At 40.3% G+C, this 25,058-nt stretch overlaps 1 protein-coding gene across 4 annotated transcripts in view; it reads right to left on the reverse strand.

The window, feature by feature from the left end:
- The window catches only part of LOC125460455 (solute carrier family 12 member 7-like), a 224,314-nt gene that overhangs the window by 37,676 nt on the left and 161,580 nt on the right, over positions 1-25,058 (reverse strand). For all 4 annotated transcript variants that reach the window (XM_048547968.2, XM_048547983.2, XM_048547977.2 and 1 more), the window contains exons 4-16: positions 21,490-21,636; positions 20,004-20,058; positions 17,743-17,873; positions 16,036-16,277; positions 13,692-13,900; positions 10,418-10,585; positions 7,937-8,035; positions 6,727-6,784; positions 5,437-5,611; positions 3,984-4,102; positions 2,180-2,278; positions 920-1,039; positions 692-796 (exon numbers count right to left, since the gene is read on the reverse strand). In XM_048547968.2, the coding sequence (XP_048403925.2) occupies positions 692-796; positions 920-1,039; positions 2,180-2,278; positions 3,984-4,102; positions 5,437-5,611; positions 6,727-6,784; positions 7,937-8,035; positions 10,418-10,585; positions 13,692-13,900; positions 16,036-16,277; positions 17,743-17,873; positions 20,004-20,058; positions 21,490-21,636 (1,727 nt within the window). The remainder of the gene's footprint in view (positions 1-691; positions 797-919; positions 1,040-2,179; positions 2,279-3,983; positions 4,103-5,436; positions 5,612-6,726; positions 6,785-7,936; positions 8,036-10,417; positions 10,586-13,691; positions 13,901-16,035; positions 16,278-17,742; positions 17,874-20,003; positions 20,059-21,489; positions 21,637-25,058) is intronic.

Raw genomic sequence — 25,058 nt, forward strand, 5'->3', positions numbered from 1 at the left:
TTTTTGTCACGATCATTTTGACAGAATTGTAAATGAATAAATCAAAAGCACTACAAAAAGTTATCTCCAAAATCAGGTGCGCTGCAGCCAATCAACACTTCTATATTTGAACACCCTGCCTTAATGCAACTTGTCTCGTTGATCAGTTCAGTGGTCAGTTTCAAATAAAAATCTGGATTTTAAGCATATAATTACTTGGTGAGAGTGGAACCCTTTTGGTTAAGCTAATGCACTGACTTTGACTAATTTTCTTTTTCGCACGCTGGATTAAAAAGGATGGTGTCATTCAACTCAAAAATCTTTCTAGTTTACTGTAAATAGGGCCAAATTTTGTTTCCCACTCCAAATGTTACAGCATGAGAACGAAGCAATTGGGTAATTCTGGTTGACATAGCCTTCCAGCAGAATTCCGGCAGCGCTGCTACACATGAAGCGCATGACAATGTCTTTAATGACAATACCAAGTGAACGAGACTTTGACATTCAGCTGCAACGTCCCTCAACTTGCTGAGCACAAGGTTCAACTCAGATAAAATGAAACCAACACATTAAACAAAAAAAAAAGAAAATTTGATTAATAAGCAGGATCAAGCTGCTGTCCCGGAGACTGAAAGCTCCTTTCTAGGGAAGTAATTCTGAACAGCTGTCTGAAATTTCAATAACCATCGACAGAGCCTAGTTTTTATTTTACCTCCAGTTCTTGGTGTGAGGTGGACCGTCCTCCAATCGCAGCAAAGCATATCGAGCAGCATTTAGCGACAGCCCCCTAATGCCATCACCCCATTCTTTCTCAGCCCTGATGAAAAGAAAGTTAATAAAATGATTTTTCAAAAACAAAATACAGGCAGGAACAATGTAATAGCCATTAAACCAGATAAAGAGCTCAGTCATATTAAAAGATAGATAGCAACAACCTTACCCTCGATATTCAATATACTTGTAGATACATCCTGCTATTACCATAGCAACCAGCGCATAATACCAGGAACAGATGAACATCAAGGCAAGGCATAAGCTCATTCCCAGGAACGACAAAGTCCTAGAAGTGGAATGCTTATAGTAAGGTACTGAAATCAAAACATTTTCAGATGCTTTCAGAATCCCCTGCACTAGGCATAGAGCCAAGTTCATGTACATTTGAAGTCACTGTATCTCCCCTCTCTGTTTACAGAAAATATTCATGATCGCATCCAGTAGTGGCTAAGGGGCATGGTACAAGTTCAGGCTGCTGTAACTAAAGGAAGAGGTATTTCCATCACCAGTAAAAATGAACAAAATCCATCCCACAAAATCAATCCCACCAAAATGTAGCTCAGAAACTGTACAGCAAGTTTTTTTTTAAATTAAGGGGAAGGCTTCTGAAGAAGGGTCGCTGGACTCAAAACATTAATTAATTCTCTCTCCACAGGTGCTGCTAGCCTTGCTAAGCCTTTCCAGTATTTTGTTTTCATTTAAAACGAAACCGCTGCATACCACGTAAAATGTTTCCCCTCTATTTATCTTGCTTGTTACCTCAAAGAATTCAAATAACCTTGTCAGGCACTATTCCCCCTTCGTGAGGTCATGCTGATTCCACATCAATCAAATTAAGAAAATGTGACATTACAAAAGGACCAGGGCAGCAAATACATGGAAACACCACCACCTGAAAGTTCTCCTCGAAGCCGCTCACCGTCCTGACTTGGAAGCATATCAGTCACTGTCACCGGGTCAAAATCCTGGAATTCCCTCTAAGGACATTGCAGGTCAACTACAGCATGTGAACTGCAATAGTGTGTGAAGGCAGTTCATTACCACCTTAACAAAGGCAATTAGGAGTGGGCAAGAGATGTTGGCCAGCAAATGATGCCCACATCCCACAGGTAAAACAAAATTTAAAAATGGGTAAATAGAGATCAACACAATTCGTCCAGGCTAGCTATTCTATCACTAACATTTCACTCCTAATTCTGAAAGAGCTTTGACTGCACGAAGGGCTGCATTAGAAGCAGCTCAAGCCAGCTTTTCACACCAGTGTTGGTGGCCCTAGTTAATGAGATGTCAAGAGCTTTTTCACTAGAATGGTTTCAAATAATTCACTAGTCACATTGTACAGTGAATGACAACTGGAGCTTGCTGGACTCCACAAACTAAAGGGACCCTTCAGTGATTGATCTTGTTTACGGGTCTTCTGCCATACCAGTGGTAGTATGTGAATCGCGGCCTCCAATTAGGGGTTTTCAGGAGTGTTTGCAGTGCGCATGCCAAGTTCACAAACATGTAACACATCAGGAAGAACCTGAGGGAGAAGAGGAAAAACAAATAGGATTATAACATTATGTTTAAAATGGTACAAACAATGCTGTGCTATTGCCCTTAGAATTCTGGTAAGTACTAGATTTTTCAGCTCTTTTGCTGCATTTTTATCCTAAATGAGTTAGGCCCCATTTTAAATCTGTCCTCATTATAAAACTGAAGCAGGATCCACCGTCTCCCAATGTAACCACATGAATTGGATAGCTGACAACAGATGCCTCCCCATTTTGCAACACTTTAGGTCAAATAAGAATTTTGTGTTGAATTCTGAAAAAAAAAAAATGAATGCTGCAATGAACTGCCTTAAGCCCACATTTTTGAGTTCACCTACTATGCAGTTTTATTCTGTCTGCAGATTTTAGCCTGATAGATGATCACATTGTCCTTGATGCAGAATGAAGCAGTTTTTAAAAAAAATCCCATTACAACGTTTTACCAGTTAGTCTGATCAATTATTCTTTGGTCCACAATTTGCAATCCATTATTTCTCCACTAATTAGTTGCAACTGTTACCAGTCAATAATGCAACATAATGTTGTCAAAGAAATTGCCTACACTTGACAAGTTTAGACTGCATCAACAATAAAGCTTTGACAGTAATCACCAATCCTGTGTCATTTGCTGCTGAGTTTGTATGGCTGTGGACTCAGGTATAGCCAGATTTTATTTCCCATGTTTGATCACACCAGCCTAATTGGCATTTCAAACTTAGTGTAAACATTTGCCTCTTCATCCTTTGTATTTGTTCTGTCTAATCAGCAGATTACCAGTATACCTATTCTCTCCAAACAAACATGTCTCTAACATTGCCCTTATGTGCATCTTCTTTTGCCCAAACCCTCTCCCTGTTAGCATTTGAACCTCAACGCACAGAAATCCCACTTTCTGAAAGTCTGTCCCTCAAAAGTCTCGACTTCACCTTCTGCCTCTCTTCCTCGAAGCTTTCTGTCCCTGCTTGCATCACTCCAAATTGATCCCTCCTCATCAGACCATTTTAACAACAAACCAGGAAGCACTTTGATGTTTTTATGTCGAAGGCACTATGGGAATGTCAACTGTTATACGTCAATTGCTGAGACACTCAGGAAATAAGATAGTGAAGACAAAGATACACATGTAACAGCCATGACTGCTTTTTACTTGGTCCCCTTCAATGCCCCCGTTAGGCAGTTCCCTCGAGATCTCAGAAAACTAATGCCACTGTCTTTACATGTGGCCATCCATTAATTAGATAAATTGGAGGCAGGGAGGTTGTTTCCGCTAGCAGGCGAAACTAGGACTAGAGGGCATTGCCTTCAAATAAAGGGAAGCAGATGTAGGGCTGAGGTCAGGAGGAACTTCTTCACCCAAAGGGTTGAGAATCTGTGGAATTCCCTGCCCAATGAAGTGGTTGAAGCTAACTCACTGAATGTTTTTAAGGCAAGACTAGATAAACTTTTGAACAGTAAAGGAATTGAGGGTTTATGGTGAGTGGGCAGGTACGTGGAGCTGAGTCTCAAAAAGATCAGCCACGATCTTATTAAATGGCAGGGCCGGCTCGATGGGCCAAATGGCCTACTCCTGCTCCTAGCTCTTATGTTCTAAACCCTAACTCTGGTTAGGATATGAAATCAAAAGAAACATGCAGAGCCTCTCTCATGTTAAGAATTTGATTGGGGAGAAAGGATGGATAATAATTTAATACTTACATGGAAAGAATGGGAGCTACACTGTCAAGGGAAGCAATCAAAATGCCAATCTCACAAATACCAGCTGTGAGGAGGAGTGCCCACGTTGGTTCACCATTTGCCTTTCCATGACCAAAAACCTGTTTTTAGAAGTAGAGAATTTTTTGTATAAATTGTATTTAATCGATATAACTACGTTTGCGTCGAGAAGCAGCACAGCACATCAGACCAAAAACAACCTATACCGGCCATAATTGAGTCATTAGGGACATCCAGTAACACAATGAGAATATAGGCAATATACTCCACAGCAGGCAGCACAGGTATAGAGAGAGACACCTTTCACCGGTCAGTCATTTTGTGACCACAGATAGGAGCTGTACATGGAGAACCCTGCGGAATACTCATTGTAGCAGACAACAAAGGGATTGTCCAGGGAATTGAATTTTCCACTGGGCAATTCCATCTTGCCTGGAACTCCCCAAAAGTCTCCACATCTATCGAAGGCTTTGGACAGTTCCCATCAAATCGAGTAAAAACAAACAAACAGTCAGAAGTTGAGACTATTGAACACATAGGCTAAAACCGAAGCAACTATTAAACAGGTCCCATAGACCCCTTAAAACCCAGGCCCGGAGATATTACCCACAGAGGACCCAGGTAAAGACGCACCAACTCCTCTCCTCTCTTCCCTCTGCCACAACACCCCCAAGCAAACTGAAACCTGTGGACCCAATTTATCCAACCCACCTTGACCTACCTTAAACACTTAGCTGCCCCCTTTGCACCCTACACCTATGCCAATTATCACCTTACTTAATTGGTATCCTGTCTATACTCCCCAGGTGGCATCCTATATACCTGGACCATACCTCCTCTCAAGTTGGCACCATACCTAGTTAGTAACATGGGTCTACCTATTTGGCATTCTGCACACCCCACCCCCACCAGCTGGCAACCTACCCATTACCTGCCCCCGCCCATCTACCTGGCACCCTACCCTCTCAGCAGCTTGAACAGCTCAATTACGTTATCAAATTATCCTTTGACAGCAGCTATCAAATTGGCTCGAGGCGTGGTTTACGTTCCTCCAGCAGCTCTCGGCAACGAAAAAAATGTCAGAATGGAAGCATACCTCCGCATTCCTGAGTGAGCAGTGATCAGAATCTCCTCTCAGAAATGCAGAGCTCCCTTCTTTTACAAGGTGGAAGGCCGGAGTGGCATTCCGCACGGAGCTGCAACACACCAGAAAACCTGGTGCAAAGTTAACGCAGTACTCATGGCAGACTACTCAAGCAGCCCATTTAGAGTAGTCTTCCAAGGAGTGTACATGCTGTCCTTACTCCTTCCAAGGAAGTGCAGTGCATCTATTAAAATTAGTTTGCCCCTCACACAAATTCTGCAAGGTCATGACATTTTTCAGTCTCATTGACGTCTTGTCAATTGCATTTAACGTAAACTTGTCTGCACCTACCCGTAGAAAAGGAACAATCCCATCCCTTGCAATGGCCTGCATTAGCCGAGGGGCCCCCGTTAGACTCTGGAGGCCAGCACCACACGTTGAAAAAAAAGAACCAATCACAATAACCCATGGAGATGGCCAAGCCAGAGTCCCAATGACAAGGTTGCCATTTACAGACTCGCCAAACCTGGGAAGAGAGAAACATAAATCTTTCAAAAGGCAAAGAACAAAATTCAATGCAGAACAACTGTTCGTTTTCAGAACATCAAATGCTGGCTGCACTAACATTTAAGCGTAGAACACCACATCAGCAGTGCACCAGATCAGCTCGTGATATTTCATTGTGTTGTTCTTCAGCAGAAACAGAATTCATGACATAAGAAGTCAGCCTACTCTTAAAGCTTGGCTGCTGGTAGATGTCAATTGTTGACTCAACAACATAGCTGAAAGATAAAGATCTAATCTAATAATGTGTGTTAGGAAGTTACAAGACCAATTTAAGAAAGTCTGAGCTATACTGCACTGAACCAGATTTATGGCTTCAAAAAGCTATGCATCATATTATCAGCTTAAAATTCCCATTGTACCATTTGACAACTAATACTGAACTAACTGCTTTCAAGTGTACAGTCCATATATCTATCCTTTTTTAAACAGGAGGTCCAAACATTTTGCAAACAAATTTGCAATGGACTATCTATAATTGAATAATAGAGCTGCAAGAACTCTTGGACTGAAATATAAAAAAGAATCAGATTGGCATAAAAATTGCAATGAAATACTTTAACAAATATAAATTCCAAGAAGAAAGCAAGTGAACACTTCATGCTTACTTAGGAGGTAACACTCTCACCCGTGAGTCATCTGTTAAACACACAGTATGTGTTGTCCCTTCTTCATTCAGCCCCAAATAAATCACACTACCTGCCTGCTATGTCGCATAATGTTCAGAGGATACAGACAGCAACACAAGTGAAATTAACTCTGGGTTCAGATAGACAGGGAAATAATTGATACAACAGACTAAAAACAAAAGGGACCCAAGCCAGTGGGGTGGCAAAGAAATAGGAAAAGATACTGTTGACAATGTTTATTAAAAGTAGAACTTCATTAAGGCGGAAGAACATTTGATTCTCATTAAAAGCACATTTTAATTGGTCTTTGACCTACCATGATTTGTGTGCAAGGACTGATGTTTCTGATAGCTTAAAATATGTTATAATATAATGATAGCCATTAAAGACCAGCAAAAACAGACATGCAATTTTTCAATACAATTCCACAAATATGTTAATTGCTTACTTATCTCTTAAGAGCACGCCTTCAATGCAAGCACCAAATAAGATAATGGAAGACAAATCTGTTGTTGATTATCAAGGAAATTGACATTTTTGAAAAAAAAAAGCAAATTTTATCCAACTTGGTTATTTTACATATACTGGTTAGAAAATAAGCTGAGGTGACCGAAAAGTACTCTTGCAGCAATATCCTCTGCTTACCAGCGGAAATTTTTATGAGTCATCAACTCTTCACTGATGACCATTCTAATGATGGATTGTATATCATCTCAGTATTCTATTTTGAGGATGTGGTGACAGGAGGGAGGATACTGGGGCCACTTTGCTCCAACATGAACATTCAGTTGGTCTGACTAAGGATCAAGAGGTGGGGCACACTACCCTGTGGCATGAACAAAGAATTAAAATTAATGTCGTAGTTTGTTTTCATTGCCTTGTTTTTCACTGAACTAACTAAAGAGAATGCAACAGGGCTCCATTTTCATCATTTTATCTTAACGTGTGGAAACTATCCTATTTATTCACTCATGGGATGGGGGGGGGGGGGGGGGGGGGGGGGGGGGTTGGCGTCACTGGCGAGACCAACATTTATTACTCATCCCTAACTGCCGCAGCGCAGTTAAAAATCAACCACATTGCTGGCATTTGGAGTCACATGTAGGCCAGACCACATAAGGACACCAGTTTCCTTCCCTAACAGACCTAAGTGAACCAGATGGGTTTTTCTTGACAACCGATGACTAATTCATGGTCATCATTAGAGGCTGAATTCCAGATATTTACTGAATTCAAATTTCACCATCTGCCATGGTGGGGTTTGAACCTGGGTCTCTGGATTAGGGTTTTCATTTTTGAAATTTCTTTTTAAGAAAAGGCATTCCTGGGGTGTCAACTACAATGGCAACATTTATTGCTCACTCAAATGATCCTGAGGTCATGCATGGGGCATGATTCACATGGATGGTTGGTGACACTGGTGATCTCCAAGCCTCAGAGGGCTTCAGACAGTCGGATTTTTACACAAATGTTCATTGACGGTTTAGGTTTCATTCCACCAATTATCAGATCGACTGAATTCCAAATTCATGAACTGTTTTACCTATCCCATGGCTTGGCAAACGGGGCCTTGGATCCCCAGAACATTTTGAAATGTCCAGTACTTTTAAACATTGCAGATTCAAATTAATGTGAGGATTTCCCAGTGTAAAGGATACAAATGAAAGAGGTTGTAATAATTGCTAACAGTGTTCCCGTAGGGATGGATCTCTGAGCATCCTTCAAGTCTCCGGATCTATTTGAACCAGCCATGATGCCTGTTTAAAGGATAAAAGAACTTTAGTCAGAATCGAGCATGTTATTCATTGAAGGTATACCAGCTCTCATCCTTGCTGTTTCACAACTATATTTCAATACTCATGGCCTTTAGTCTCACCAAACATTGCGCCAATATATTTTCACTGTTCTGTTCAAGTATCCGTAGAATTCAACTTATAGATTCAACTGTTAGGTTCAGTTTGTATGTAAAAGTCCAAAGAAATGAAAATGCAGCCCTCTGAAAAGGATCATGGGCATATGACTCAGGTGATTTCCTTCGACATTTACCGAAATTATGGAGTAAGGACTCAACAGGGACATGGTCAGCTCAGCAGAATTCTGGGTGCAGACTTTGGTGAACAGAGAAAGATGCCAGTACAAATCCTCAGTCTGCTCAGAGCACCAGTAATCCAGTAAGCGGGGGGTAGAAAAATCTGGATTGCTTACAGACACCTGGGAAAGATCTTGAAGATCTGCCAGATTTTCCAAGTGTGATGATACAATGCCTTTGTGAGGTTATTTTTGTTCCCGGTTTTATTTTTGAAGAGAGGTTTTAGGGGAAGAGGATGAGCAGTCCAGCAGAACTAATAGAACAAACAGTGCAAGACCCTGTTTATTTTTTTTTAAAAGGTTGGAACAATAGAGGCAGCCTAAACAGTTGTGGTTAAATTCCACAGAACTAAGATCTTCAGTTTAGCTTTCAGCAGTTGCCGTTGTGTGGTGGTGGTGGTGGTTTGGGGGGGGGGGGTTTGAAGAGGAGAACACCATTTTATCTCCCTTTGTTATGGCCAAAAGCTGGCAGTTCTCCATCTCCCATGCTACTCCTGGATGAGGTAATCTGTTTTCTGAAGTTGCCTTTTGCCTAGGGTGTTTTTATGGGATGTCACTACAATGAAACAGTTAATGAGTAATAGTTACTCTATCTATTATTCTGTTAAGCTTTTCAATAGAGTTGTTATCCCTATGGTTACAACACTAACTTGCTGATAAACACCCCAATGCAGACAGGACAGAAGTATTGATGTCATACATTAAGGCAAAGACTGAAAAAACAATGATTTGGTCCCTCTCCATGAGCATTATTGGGCAAATCATTTTGTTAACTATCAAATTGCTTCTCGACCTTGATTCCCCAGGTTCTTTTGTTTGCTTGCACGTGGCACAAGTTGGTTTGTTCGTATTTAGAAAGATATTTAAACCGATGCGGCAGCCTATGGCCACAGGTGGCAGAGAATTACTGCCTCCGGAGAAGGCATAGAAATGGCAAATAGGGATTTGCAGTGGTTAACACTGCAGCCTCACAGCACCAGGCAACCCAGGTTCGATTCCAGCCTTGGGCAACTGTCTGTGTGGAGTTTGCACATTCTCCCCGTGTCTGCGTGGGTTTCCTCTGGGTGCTCCTGTTTCCTCCCACAGTCCAAAGACGTGCAGGCTAGGTAGATTGGCCGTGCTTAATTGCCCATAGTGTTCAGGGGTGTGTGGATTATAGGGGGATGGGTTTGGGTGGGATGCTCCAAAGGGTGGTGTGGACTTGTTGGGCTGAAGGGTCTGTTTCCACACTGTTGGGAATCTAATCTAATCTAAACAGCTAAAATAGTTCAGATTTAGGATAACGTCAGAAGGTAATGTAAGTCAATGGTAGATTTGTCAAGAATGAGAGGAAAAGTATGATCCCACAATCATAAAGATTGTTTGGAAAATTGCATGCTTTAAAAAAAACCAAGAAATGTAATTTCCATTTAAGTTAAAGAAAGTTGGATGACAATTAACTATTTTAATTGTAGTGGATTAAAAAATTGTTTTGTTTTATATCTGATAGTTCGACCAAACAGCATCTGTAATGCGGTTAAAATAGTATCAGAGATAATGGGAACTGCAGATGCTGGAGAATTCCAAGATAATAAAATGTGAGGCTGGATGAACACAGCAGGCCAAATTTGTGCTCCTGAGATGCTGCTTGGCCTGTGTTCATCCAGCCTCACATTTTAGCATCTGTAATGCAACCCCTTACATTTACCTTTAAAATAAAGAAAAAATTAGGGTCTACACTAATTTCTGATATTTTGGGAGGTATTTGGTCTGGTTCATAACAAAAGCAACAAAACATTTCTGGAAACAAGTGTGTTATGTTGGAGGTCCTGAAGGTAACAGCTATTGAGTGCTACAAATATTTATTTAAGCGATGCGAATGAGTGACAACACATTGTTTCCAGAAGTGTTTTGTTGTTTGTGTTATGAACCAGACCAAACCCCCTCAAAATATCAGAAGACAGTCTAGGCCCTAACTTTTTCTTATTTTAAAGGTAATGTAAGGGATTGCATTACAGAGGACAGGACAGTCACTATACATCACATAGTCCCTTCCCAGCCATAAATCTGACCTGTCACGGATGGGAAGTAGATGCCAACCAGCATAGTGAAGTAGGTTGCAATGTCACTGAAGACGTAAGGGAGTCCTGTGTTTGTTGCACTCTCCAATGCAGGCACAGATAGTATTCCTCTCTTTTCCAAGATCTCCCCCTGTGACCCATAAGAACTCCAGATATTGTCTGGTAGAACACAGGAAGAAAACCAAAATTATCAAAGAATCATGCAGGGTTTGGTGAAAAAAATAATCAAGTTCCAAATGATGAAAAATCATGGCTCTAATAGCTGCTGTCATGACAATAAGACAGTTACAACAGCAGCGAGAGCTGCTTATGAAACTGACAGTACTTCCAGTGTTTACAGACACAGCTAAACACTGAAACCTAGAGGCCATTAAAAGCTATTTGCTGTTTCTGCACAGGCTGCAAATATTGCCAGTCCCATTGACAGAAATCAAACTAGCAATCATTTGAATTGACATGATTTCCATTTTGAGGTTCCACTTCATCCAGTCTGAAAACACATTCTTTAGCAGCAAACTATAGCGTACACCCAAACAAAAACCCACGCTGAAAACAGATGACGTTGTTGGAAAATGGTCAGCGAATCAAGCCGTATGTGAAGTAACAGGGTCGTTTACTTTTAAAGCTGCTGACGATTAATTACATGTGGAAAACCGGGCAGCATCTTTCCCCAAGTCTGCAAGCAGCAGAATTCAGTGGAAGATATTCTACGATAATGGGGAAGCTTGCTAGATCTTCAGGCAGTCATTCAGCTGATTGGTTGCTGGCTGGTAGGCTTTCAATTGGAATTATGACCCAGGGCAAGAAGTCACTGGAAATCAGAGGCTGGCTTCTCCCAGTGCTGCAGTTGGCGATGATGGATGTTATCAGAGCAACACCTCCCAAGATGGATGGAAGGATTACCGACATCAGAGTTAAAAGATTGTTTTGGGTACCCAGGGCCAATTTCTCAAACATGTGCACCTCGGCACAGATTAATGACAGCCCTACATTTTATATCCCTCAATGAAAGCCTGCTCATGCTGGCAAGGGAAGATATTTTCTAGTCAGCCTATTCAGAGGTGTTACTGCACACATCTGGAGCAGGTGGGGCCTCAACCCAGGTTTCCTGGGTTAGGGTAGGAACACTACTACTAGACCACAGAAGCCCCGGCAATTGTTAAGGCAAGCTGACTCCTTCCTGCTCCAATTGAGGCTGGGATTATTTCAGGTCAACTCAACTGGCTGAGGCTGGTCATTAACTGACCATTTTTTAAAAAGGACCTCGGTGGCAAAGGCAGGAAAGTGACAGGGTTTTGCTCTGTCACTACCCTGTCTAATAAAGTCTCCTTCCTGCCTGACGCTGCCCCCACCCTGAATTCAGCCCTTTTACTTAGTTTCTCGTTCCTGCATTGATGTTGCCCAACCCAACTTCCAGCATTGTGACTTCAATTTTTCCATGAGTCAGGTCTGTCAAATTTGAGCGGTGCTTCTGTATCTGGATTAGCCACGGAGGAGCAAGGTCAAAAAAGTGATGTAAACTAACACTCAAGCTGTGGCTGCTTTGTTCCTGAAAAGGTTCAATTCTGGGAAGGGAGGTTGATAGGCAAAACCCCTGATCAGTGTACTTAATTTCCCACTGGCTGAGAAACATGTCTTGCGTCATTGAAGTGGGATTTACAAGCTTAGAAACGTCACTATTAATATTTTTGAAGTTGAGCTGAAGAATCCCATTTCATTACTGATATAGTTGTCATCGTCTTCCAAAATCTGGGCCTCCAAATTTAATAGAATCCAAATGCTATCCCTTCAAATACTTCCAGTCAGTCTTTCACTCCTCCTCCAAACAAGTTTACTGTCATCCTTCCACCTCCAAACCAAGGCAGGCTCCTCACTGTGTTAAAGTTAATCTTAACTGAACAAGCTCTAATTCTTTTCTTCATCCTCTACATTAAACCGAGGAAAAGATTAATTTCCATCCTGCTAAACTACTAGGATTTTAAAATCTATACTTGATGGTATTGAATCATGATATACTTAGAGTGCTCTTTTACATAAGTCAACATCCATTCCCTCCACCAGTGACACTCAGAAGCAACAGCGTGTACAAGATGCACTGCAGCAATTCACTAAAGATCTTTAAGCAGCACCTTCTAAGCCCATTACAACTACCATCAAGAAGGACAAGAACTGCAGATAAATGGGAACACTGCTGTCTGCAAGTTTGTATCCTGGCCAGTCGCCATCCAGATTTGGAAATCGCAGTTTCTTCACTGTCGCAGGGTCAAAATTCTTGAAGCCTCTCACTAAGGGCATTATGGGTCGACCTAGGGCACAGACTGCAGTGGTTCAGGAAGGCAACTCACTACCATCTTCTCAAGAACGACTGGGCATGGGCAATAAACATTAGCTTAGCTAGCATCACCAACATAAGGGAAGTTAATTAAAAAAAAACTTGCTGACCCTTCTGCCCAGTCTCAAGACAGCCCAAAAACATTTTATGTACTAGCTTAGAAGACAAAATAAAAAGAAAGAAAAGGGGATATCTTATTTATGATAGCATAAATTACAAATTGGTTGAGTACTAAAGGAAGAGTAGAATATCCTATGATCAAAAACATACAGGTTATTAGTGGACCCAGATAGGTTTACTAAAGTAGTTACAAAATGAAAATAGAAAAAAAATCTTCAGGGATACATTCAAAGAAAAAAAAAATCAGCAGCTCTGGTCATGGGGACAGATTAGGACTATTTGGATACCATTTCGAACTAACACAAGTATCACAAGCCAAATGGTCTCTTGCTGTGACACATCACTGTTTGATTGAAACTCTTTAAAATAATAGGTAATAGGGCAGCTACAAACTAGGATAATGCTACTTAAACTATTATCCAAAGTGCAGTTAACTCCACTTACATTATATGCTTCAGCAATGAAAAATAAAATTAATTATAAGCCCAGATGAAAGATTCTGGACCAGAAACATTAATTCTACGTTTCTCTCTAAAGATGCTGCCTGATCAGCTGAAGTTTCCCCAACATTGCTTTTAGTTCCTCTTTCCAGCCTCTGCAGTATTTTGCCTCTGCTTTTACGATTGAGCCGACAATTCATTTTAAGGGAAAGGAGACAGTGCAATTATTGTTACAAAGGCAGAAAGTTTCATTTTCTTTAATGTGGGGTAGAGAGTTGACAGAATTTAGACTCCAGTGACAGGTTAACTTGTCAAATAAAATCTCTTTCTTTGGATCTCTTTGGATAATCTACTTTTACTGCCAAACACTCACCAATTATTACTCGGCTTGCAATTCCAGGTATCCCTTGAATTGTTGTGACATTGTTGAGAGTAAAGTATTCATCACATGTGGCGTTGAGGTAGGGACTATCACAAAAGAGTTGCCAGAGTTGCGTTGTCACTGTCTGGTTGCCTACAGTGCTGACCTTAGCACATTCAAAGGCTTCCCAGGCTAAAGTCCGGTTTCCAAGCATACAGAGGCTGTGGGATTGGAGGGAACACCAATCTAATAAAATGGTAACATGACTAAAACGACAAAGACCAGAACATGGGTAAACAAAGAGTCATTTGGCAACGTGAATGGGGTAGTCAGAACCTTGGAAGCGATTTTCAGTTTCCACACCCACAACATAATAGTCATATTAATGGCAGAAGAATACAGTTAATGGTGACTCGCAGTCATGTCGATTCATCTGTTATTGTACAAATCTCCCAACCTTTAGTTTTGTTTGAAGTCAATAATACAGGACAGACATGATCAGGAGAGCAGCTGAATCAACGATTACAAAGTCAAAATTCCCTCAAAAATGTCAAGATGAACATGTTTTTTTAACTCATCGGGAATTCCAGTTCACCTTGCTGCCGTGTATCTCCAACTTTAAACACCTGCAATGTTTCAAGATCTAATATTTAAACTGTAGCAGATTCAACATATTTATGATAACCAAGAAGGGAAGGAGAAAAAATTAAACTACTCCAGTGATATTCACTGGAATCGATAGCAATCTATCTGCAAGAGAAAAAAAAAAAGATGCCATTGTACACACAGGCTACCAATTCCCCCCCAAAATCTGCACCCTAACACTGGGAAACACACCTTGTTCTTCCAATAAAACATCAGCTAAGCTAATGGCACACGTTACAAGAGACTCAAGTCAAAGGCCAAAGGCATAGAAAATTTACAAGTTGGAGTGATCTTGGGCACAGAACCAGGATTTGGTGCCCTAATCTTTTAAGTATTATAGTTCATCCAAGTGAGTAAACTAAGGTCCTAATTAGCAAAATTATTTTACACTCACGATATTCTAATGAAACTGAGAAGAACTTGTATTTAGATACAACAATTAGTGTAATAGAATTTTCCAAAGCATTTCGCAGGCGCGGTAAAAGCAACCATTTCTTCAATATTCTTTCATGGGATGTGGACAGCACTGATAAGGCCAATATTTGTTGTTCATGCCTCATTGTCCTGGAGCAGAGTGGCTTCTTACATCATTTCAAAAGGCACATAAGGCTCAACTGTGTTGCTCTGGGTACGGAGTCACTCAAGGCCAGACTGAGGAAATATATCAGATTTTCTTTGTGTGGTAAAAGTATACAGCTGAAGGTTCACCTTTGGGTTAGGTTTGTCAAAAAGATTGCAAAGAAATCCGGTTCCGTTTCAAGTATTTGCCAGGGACACAGTCAGTAGCTAGGGGATTGAGGTGTGCAGTGAAAATCACTACAAGGCTATCAGTCTTCCTAGTATTTGATTGGAAAAAGAGAATTGCTTGCAGGGTGTTGGATAAGCAGTGAAGCCAAGACTTGAGAGAAAGAGGACTGTGGCCAGTCCAACACAACTGAAGTAATTTTAGAAAAGGACAGGCGTATTAACTAGTTGACATCGGTGTCTGTGACACTCCCCAAATTGTGTCTCCTCTTGCAAAGATGCTGAGAAACCGTCCCGTGGAAGCCTGCAAATTGGGCAAGGTATTGAACAATTGTCAGTACCTGTAAATATACATCACACCCACAACCAACATCTTGAGGAAGTGAGAAAACTGAAAAGGATAAAACGTTAAATATGATAAACTGTATATACCAGGCTTATAATTCTGTAAAGATTAAGGGATAGCCAAGTTAGGAGTTTTAAATTGATTAAAGCAATTTATGGAGTAGATAAAGAGAACCTTTCCTCCTGTGTGAGCATTGAGAGCAAGGGGGCAATACCCTAAAATTAAAGCTATGTTGTTCAGGAGCAATGAAACAAGGCACACTGTCACACAAGGGGCAATGAAAAATTGGAACACATTGCTAGAAATCTGTTGACATGGGTCCAATTGGAAACTTGATTTTTGTCAGGCCACAGTATTAGGGTTACAGAGCTAAGGTAAATGATAATGAAAGCACATTAGGTAAAGAGAGTCAAGATGCAGATCAGTCTTGATCTAAAAGTGACAAAACAAGCTCAAGACACTGAAAGTACTATTCTTACGAGAGCGAAAAATAGACCAAATCTTATTTCCAATCTTGTGTTAACTCAAAGATTGAAATGCCTAACTAATTTTTCATTCTAAAAAGGGGCCAGGGCTCTCTCCAAAGAGCACTCAGGGCAGTTGATGGTGGGATGTACTTACGGAAAATCAGGTGGACTGAAGGCAGTTTTGATGACCCCTGCATAGATGGCAAGGATGGAAAGGATAACACAGGCTAGGAAAACCAGAGCCAGTTTGTTGACATATTTGACTCCTACAAATACCACCGTAGCCATCAGGGTGATCGTGCATGTGCCATAAACTCTCATGTTATTCAGCATGGCCTGGGTTTCTTGGCTGGGATCCTCTGCTTTGAAGATAGCTGCACTTGGAACAATGTAGGTCTAGAAGAAAAAATAAAATGCATATTTAAACCCAAATGTATCACCATTCTATGGCTTATCGTTTAATTTACGATACTTGGTTAACAAAAAAAATGGCTTCAACCTCTCTAATTTCTACATCTGCCTCTCACACACCACCAGATATGAACATAACCTCAAATTCAGGTACATTTCCGAAAGTACTAATTTCTTTTTTGAAAAAAGTAATAGTTTTTCAAAGTATCGCCTAGATATCCAGTTGTTAAAGGTATCGGCCCAGTCCAATTTTGTCTTTGCCAGGCATGATTTGTACATTATACTGGAAGGACAATATTGAGCAAATCAAAGCAACCTAGGATTTTGCAAATATCCTGAGAAGCAGAGAAAACGTAGAGGTGGGGGAAAGAGGAGAGGAAAAAAAACCTGAGGAAATGATTTCCAGAACTTAGACAGCCATCAATGCGATAATCAAAGAAATTCAGGAACTTGCAAAAGAGCAGGTTCATGGAGACAGACTACTGAGAGAGAATGGACAAGGCCAGAGAAAGATTCTGTAACAAACTTTAAAGCTGGAGTATTACCAATGCAGATTAGTCAGCATAAGGATGATAGGTGAACTGAAATCAGTAAGTTAGGAACATGAGAGTAGAATATTTTGGATATGCTCTAGCCAACAGAAGATGCAAGGACAAGACAGGAAACTGGTTTGCAGATTATTGGAACAAGCGTGCATTTTCTCATTACTCGTGGGAGGAAAAATAGGAATGGTTTTCCCCTCCCCCACTCTCCACAATGAATAACCTTGCAATTAGCACAAATGCTTGTGTGACTTTGAGCTGTGCAATTATAGAAAATGCAATTCTGTTTTATCTTTATTTACAGAGAAACACATCTTTCATTAAAATAATAATTTCATGCCTTTATGTTAATTGTGATAGAATTACACTTGCAAGTTTTAGAAATACCCGAAATCAAAAGGTATAAAGTTTTGAACATGTAGAAAAACCTTCTGTAGCAAAACAAAACCAAGGACAGGAGGCTCCAGCTAACTAATTAGATCTAGAAGACAAAACGTAGTTGTGTTTTCTGGCCCTCAGTGCTGCCTAGAGAATCCCCGTTTCAGCTCATGTAGAAAAATCAAACAGCAGAGAACGGACATTACCCAAGGAACTCACTCAGTCAATAAGAAAAAGATGTCCTTGGAAGCTGAATTGAATAGTCTTAGTGAGAGCTGTCGCACTCTCACTTTGATTCAACAAAGCTGAGAGTTGAAGACATACTCCAGCACATTTAAGCAGAAGTCAAGCGTGATCTAGTTGAATTACAGAACCACAATTATGATCTACTTTCTAAAAAAAAAATCCCCTATCTAGTGGCTTTCCAATAACAGATATTTTTTCCAACTTTCATGCAATTTTGAAAAAAAAACTGGGATTGCACAAACATTTTGTGCTTAACTCTATTCCTAAACAGTGCAGCAACTCACCAGCAGGATTTCAATAGTTCCTAGGATGTACATAGCTCCAGCAAACGTGGTTCCCAGATAAAAGCAGAGACCCACTGCCCCTCCAAACTCTGGGCCCAGTGATCTTGAAATCATGTAATAGGAGCCTCCAGCTGTGAAACGAAGAGACATAACTACGTGACAATGGTCAAACGAGGAAAGAACAATTTTAAAATCAGAAGTAAAACAGATCAGAGTGAAAATCAAACACTTTAGCACAAGACATTCAAGACCAGATTAACAATGCTCAGAAGTTTTCTACTGACTATTAATACCAGATTTTGGATAAGAATTGTCAGATCTGCTAAACTACACGGCCACTTCTACACCACAAGTATCAGAACCTGTATATATGCTTGTAAACAAAGTTTGTGCTGCACATCGTGCAAAGTGATGGTAGTAGATCGAAGAAAATTCTCACAGCACGAGAGCCATGGCTCAATTTAGTTCACTGTTATTTGTGCGTGCCCACTGTGCCCTCTATGTTAACAGTAAACCACACAAAAAACAAATTTACTTGCTGTAAAGCACTGATACCGAAAGAGACGATATACACTACACAGAAAACAAGGAAAAACTCAGATTTTTGTGTGAAAATATTGACGTGTTGCTTGTTCATCTCTGGATATGACCAAAATTACTGCCCAGGCGATTTCGAATCCTCAAGTAAAAACCCAAGTTGAGGTTGTTTGATTTGTTTGCTGTCCCAAGTTCAGTTTGTGGCAATTAGCTGCCCAGAGCGATTGTCGTAGTAAGGATATCAAAAGAATGATATAACTAACTTATATTTAGACATCATCTTTCAAACTCACTGAACATTTCACTTTACAGCCAGTGAATTATATTTAATGCACAAATATGGTTCTAACGTAGGAAATGCAACAGCCAAGCGGCAATATCATGACTGCCTGTTCTGTTTTAGTACTGTTGTTTCAGGGATAAATTTGGCCAGGACATCAAAGCAAAATTCCCATCTTTCCTTCAAAGTAGCACCATGGGATCTTGCAGGTGTCTCTTTGAGGGTGTAGGTAAAGCCAAAGCTAACACCTGATCCAAATGATAGCACCTCCAGCAGTGAAGCAGTTGATCAGTGCTGCATTACAGGGTCACGCAAGATTGCGCCTTTAACTCAAGTGGAAAGAACGCACAACCTTCCTAAAAGATGGTGGCACAACAGGGCTCCTGAGGCAGAGCTCTTCCACTCTCCCCCCCCATTTCTTTTCCTTTTTTCCCCCCCCTCTCTCTTCTCACTTTCTTTTTACCTCCCATCCTTGGGTGGCAGTGGCGATGTCCAGGGACAAAACCAACATGAACTCCAGGGCTCAGCGTGGACCCAGACTCATTGCACCAGTGCGGACTCAGACTCCCAACACTCACGGTCTCAAGGTGAAGCCCAACAGGGTCTGGGTTGGAAGGACTCTTCCTATTCTACTAAATTTTACTACATTTCCTTATTTTCCCCTAGAAATCTGTATTTAAGAAACTGGACGCAGCTGTCTTGGTAGCTAAGATGGTGCCACAAGTGGCAACTTGCAAACTTCTCCATGCACTTATTTCAGTACACATGACATTAAAACTAATTCTAATTCAGAGGCAAAAATACTGGAATTGTACCATGGTCAGCAAGGGATGAAATAATTTGATGCACAAGGACCAGATCTTGACGAAAACAAAAATGGACAGGTCTCCCAGATACCAGAAGTATTTCTGGTTAAACAGGAAAATGGTATCAGGTACGTATTGAATTGGGAGAGATTTGATAGAAGTGGGAAAGAACCAGAGAGAATGAGACTAGATAGTGGACACTTCCAAAGAAATATGACAGGCATGATAACATGAGGGGCTTCCTTCTGTGCTGTAATATTTGGTGATTTTCTAATGTTAAAAAAACTGTCAATCTTGTTACATGTGGTCAGGAAAGAAAAAAAATTCCATAGCTCCACTGTGCACCTTAAAGATTGGTGGCAGTGAGGGGGTTAGGAGGGAATTGGCTGTATGATCATTTTGAAGCTGCAGTCCGCCGGTGTTTTCAATGAAACGACGGACCAGTTTAAAAGTTATACCAAAGAATTTGCTAAAGGTTAAGTGCTAGTAAAAAAAAAACAGGTGTAGATGGAACCTGATGAAAATAGAAGTTAAATGGGTCTGTATTTAATATGCAATTAATATTAATCAACAAGCCATACCATGGCAGATGTACTAACAGATAATATAAAATGCTTCCCATAGAATGCTTCAATTACCTGGCACCACACCATTGGTTGCAATAGCACTCATCGATATTGCAGTCAGCAAGGTCTGTGGAAAAAAGTCCAATGAAAATTAGCACTGCTTCAGTACAGAAAGATACTCAGCGCACAGACAATCAAGAGAAAGAAATTACCAATAAATGGGGTATTTATACAGCAATGTTAATTAATATTTATCTATTGTTACAACATGCCCACTGCTGGAAACGCCAAGCTTTATTGCCCATGTACTGTTGAAATAGTGATACTGACCAAACTCTAACTGCAACAGATTGAAAAAACATTCCTGCAAAACCATTAAGCATGAAGTTTCAGGATTTTAAACAAATGACTATGAAGGAACAGCATTGTCAGTCCAAGTAATGAGTGATTTGCAAATTGATGGTGTTCTCATGCACTTGCCACCATTGATTGGATTTAGCAATCACAATTCCTTCCCCACAGAGAGGAGTATAAAGTTTGGCCCTAAATCTGTTTCAAAAACCAGACTGGAGCAAACTGCAAAGTCAGTACTGACCGCATTGTTGCATCATTACTTACAGGAAGTGAGAGGGGGCATTGTTGGACTAATTTCAGTTACTGAGCATATTAAAATAGCACTGTAGTCAACAGTACTATGGAATTATTCCTCTCCAAGGTGATTAGTTTAACTACTCAAATAGCTACATAGGTTTTCAACATGTTATGCTAAGAATGGAGTATGAACAGGACAGCACATGACTGGCTTTGGATGCTACAGTACGTGGCAGCAAAGCAGTGACTGCAATCTGAGTTTATCTTATGGCGGCTAATTCAAAGCAGCAAGCTATCCGGTATCCAGTTGAGGACTGAACTGAAATGTTAGACTCAAAGAACACATTAATGAACACTATTAGTAATCCATCATCAAATCAATGGTCGGATCCAGGAACAGAAACAATTTGCATTACCAATGACGCTCGGTATTTAATACCCTAGCAATACAGGGCTTTTATGGCTCACACCCTAAATCTTGTCTAGTCTCATTAAATCTCATGTAATTTGTATTGTAAGTTATATCATCAAAATTAGTAACCCTAAGACAAAAAGGTTAACACGAAATTGGGAGAACAGTAAAATGCAAATTTTACAGTTTGCCACTGCTAATTACAATGAATTTGAGCCTAGATCTGTAGCATATTTTTGACTAGTCTGAACACAGATCAAAATTCAGAGGCAAGCATCAATTATTGTTTTGTTCTATTCCAATGGGACAGGTGGCCCTGGTGCATTCAGTGAAAACATTTTAGAGAATGGAGAAGTTTATTCAGAAAATTTCCTTTCAGCGACAAACATTCCCTGCATTATTTTTAAAGCACTCTGAAGAGAACTTGATAGTCGAGGTGTTAGACTCGCTGTAATATCCAATTTACAAAGGTAACTGCTGCTTTGCACTCTTTCTCAAAAGTCATTAATTTCCTAGAGAAGGCTAGCAGTTGGATCCCATCAGCTTTCAACTTACACATGCACAGCATATGAAGACAATCCAGAAGGATCCAAAGATTCCTGCTGCTCCTACAATCCACGTCAATCGCAGGAACAAGATAACTCCCAGAATATTCTGTAAACATGGCAGGTAGACCCCTATAAATGTGCCCATTTGAGGAGCCTGCAAGACAGCATTGACAGAATTGAGATCTTCACTTGAGAAAGTAACGACAATGATGGGTATCAACACACAAACTGCCAAGAGGCAGTGCTTGATTTTATACACTGAACAAAGCCACAATTGTCACTAAATAGCATGATGTTACATTTGAAATTTCACATCTTAATGCAGCAAAACAAAACCCATTGTACGTTTGGCTGAGTGAAGGTTATTAGGCAATATGGTTGGTTATACTTCTGCTTATGATGTTGTCAAAATTACTGAGAAGTACGATAATGAACAGGCTTGCATTTAATGAACAAAAACAAAGTTGCTGGAAAAACTCAGCAGGTCTGGCAGCATCTGTGAAGTTAATGTTTCAGGTCCAGTGACCCTTCCTCAGAACAGGGCATTTATGAAGTCATTTTCACACACACAGGACACTCTAAAATGCTTCACTAGCAACAAAGCACATTTGAAATCATTGGCATAGGAAAAACAGCAGCCAATTTTCACACAGCAAGGTCTCACGAATGTGAGAAATAAAAATGACCAGATCATCTGTTTTAGGTCTTGGATAAAGGCCAAATATTAGTCAAGCTACCTGAAGAATTCCCCTGCTCGTCTTCCTTCAGCACCATGGGAACTTCCATATCCACTCAAAAGAATTAAGGGGCAATTGCATTAAAATCTCAATCCAAAAACAACACCCCACAAAACAGAAATCATTCAGTATTGAATGGAAGTGTCTACTAATTGATGATGTGCCAACATCTGGAGATTTTCCAGATTCTTGGCAAATACTCACATCATTTACAGTTTGGGTTAGGATAGAGACAAATGGGCATACAGTTTTATAATACTTCATCACTCAAACTCTGCAGCAGCACTTTCACCTCTGCCAATAGGCTGAAGGGACAAGTCACAATCCAGAACATGATAGTACAACATCCCATAATACTGCTCTGCAGTGTCAACTGCAATCATCATAAAATGGTACAACTGAGGACGATTCCATTTGCACCACACAATCTGTGTTAGCTCTTTTGAAAAGCAACTACAGAAACAATGAGATCATCCTGGCCCTAACTCCACACCGCTACATTGCCCAGTAGGTTTTTTTGTTTTAATGCCCAGTGTGGCTCAGTCAGTAACACATTCATTTGAGGCAGAACACTGTGGATTAAGTCTTATTCCAAAAACACTAGGCTGTAGCACCAGGTGAGCTACAGTGTTACACGTATCCTGCTTTAGATCAGGCATTAAAACAATGGCCCCTGCTGCCCTCTTCTTAAGAGGATACAGAAGATCCCAAGGCATTGTTTCTAAAAAGAAGTCATTTTATTTCCCATCTCGGAAACAATTTATCACACAATCAACAGCAAAACTGATTATTTTACTCATCATCACATTTGTTTGTGGGAGGTTGCTGTGTATAAACATGGTGGCTACATTTCCTACAGTGTACTAGGAGCTACACTTTGAAAGAATTTCACTGACTGTAAAGTGGTTTGGAACGTCCTATCATGAACAGGGTGCTATATAAGTGCAGATATTTTTTCCCTTAAAGATGCAATCATATCAAAATTTTAAATTAACAACTGACCCAGCAGCAAATCACAATTTGTGGGACTGTGTTCCAAATGTCTAATCATGCTTTCTCACCGGGGTATTTCCAAACTCCACTCCAGAAAGGTTCCGCTTTAATTTTACAGCAGTGTCCCCGCACCATTGACTCCCAAATCAACAGAAGTATAATTTTTTTTAACAATAAGTCTCCTGAATAACTTCAATTGAATCAAACTTCTAAATTCAAGGGAATACAACCCCAGTGTCTTTTCTTCCCCTCCCCTAGATTTCAGGTATCATTCTGATAAAGCTATGTGACATTTCCTCCTTAGCTGATATACGTTTCCTCAGGGGCAATGCATACTTCAGGGCCTGGTCTTAGTAGGGTTTTATATAGCTATAACATAAATTCTAGTCCTACAACAAAAGGCCAGTACACTACCATCCCTTCTGATTAAGTTCTAATTATGATTTTTTTTAAATGATGCATACAAGCATCGCAAGTTTCTTTGGAACTCTTCCGCTTCCAGACTTTCACCAAGAAATATTCATTCCTATTCATAACCTTATTTGTCTACATCAAAATCCTTATTTTTCTTACATGTTATCCAAATAATTCCACCATCAGTACACCCTTCTGACTTTATATTTCTATCTACACACCTGTAATGCTGCTTACCTATCATCAGCCAAGTTGGATCTCGTATAACATTTTAATAAATACAGTGGACAGCTGAGGTCTTGATACAGATTCTTGAGGGGGGTAACGTGTGTGTTCATTATCCCTACTTTATCTCCCCATTACCACGCTGCCAATTTCCTAACCAGGTCAATGATTTGCCAAAAGTTCTTAAACTTTAGTTAATAGTTTCACATGAGGGACATTACCAGACTTCAGCAAATGTCTTCTAGAAATCTGTTTAAATAACATTCACAGGCATTCCCCCAACACTTCATTCTCCTCTTCAAACATTAGTTAACCCTCCTCCCTTGCGTGTGTTTTTCTGTCAAATATTTACCAAATTCCCATATTTCAACCTGTTTTAATATTTATCTTTAGTACATCTCAAATCCTAGCCATAAAGCTTTTCCTTATGTTGCATCTAGTTCTTTTGTGAACCATTTTACAAATCGAAGCCTTCAGATCTCTGGAATGATGCTCAAATTTGTGCCTAACTGACAGACACTTTCTGCTGAGCCAAAGCAAAGAAAGCAGCTAAGGCTTCAACAAATGATTGCTTACTAAAAACTTAAAAATCGGATTTTAGTGATATGAAGTTGGATTTTAAGTAAACAAAGACATTATTTATTGCTACAGTTCAGCATCAACCATTTACTGGTAAATTTAGGATTGAAATAAACTAGCAATTTAAGTTAGAGACTTCACTGATAGTTGACCAGTTAATACTATTACATAGCCAGTTTAGTGAATGGATAAAAACTGGACACTTTTAATGAGGTGACAGAGATAGCAAGAGCTGCAGATGCTGGAGTCAAAGATAATGAAGTGTGGAACTGGGGGGAACACAGCAGGCCAGGCAGCAGAGGAACAGGAAAGCTGGCATTTCGGGTCGGGACCCTTCTTCAGAAATGGGGAGGGGGAGAGTAAGTGGTCCCTATGAAAGGCTACTCGAGGACCCATGGAGAAAAAATAGTTTTGTTTGGAGACTCTGGAGGTTGTGTAGTTAGAAGTTGTCACAGTCAGTGCCAATTACTTGAGGACCTGTAGAGAGTCTCCCATTTGAACCCTCTGATAATCTCCTCTGTCCTGAACCTCTCTGACCACATACTGAAGCAAACCCGATATTACAGCCACATCTCCTTTCTCAGTACCTGCTTACGGAACAGGATCATCCCCAAACGGTCTCCAAACA

Source organism: Stegostoma tigrinum, chromosome 2 (assembly GCF_030684315.1).
Source record: "Stegostoma tigrinum isolate sSteTig4 chromosome 2, sSteTig4.hap1, whole genome shotgun sequence".
NCBI classification, from domain to species: domain Eukaryota; kingdom Metazoa; phylum Chordata; class Chondrichthyes; order Orectolobiformes; family Stegostomatidae; genus Stegostoma; species Stegostoma tigrinum.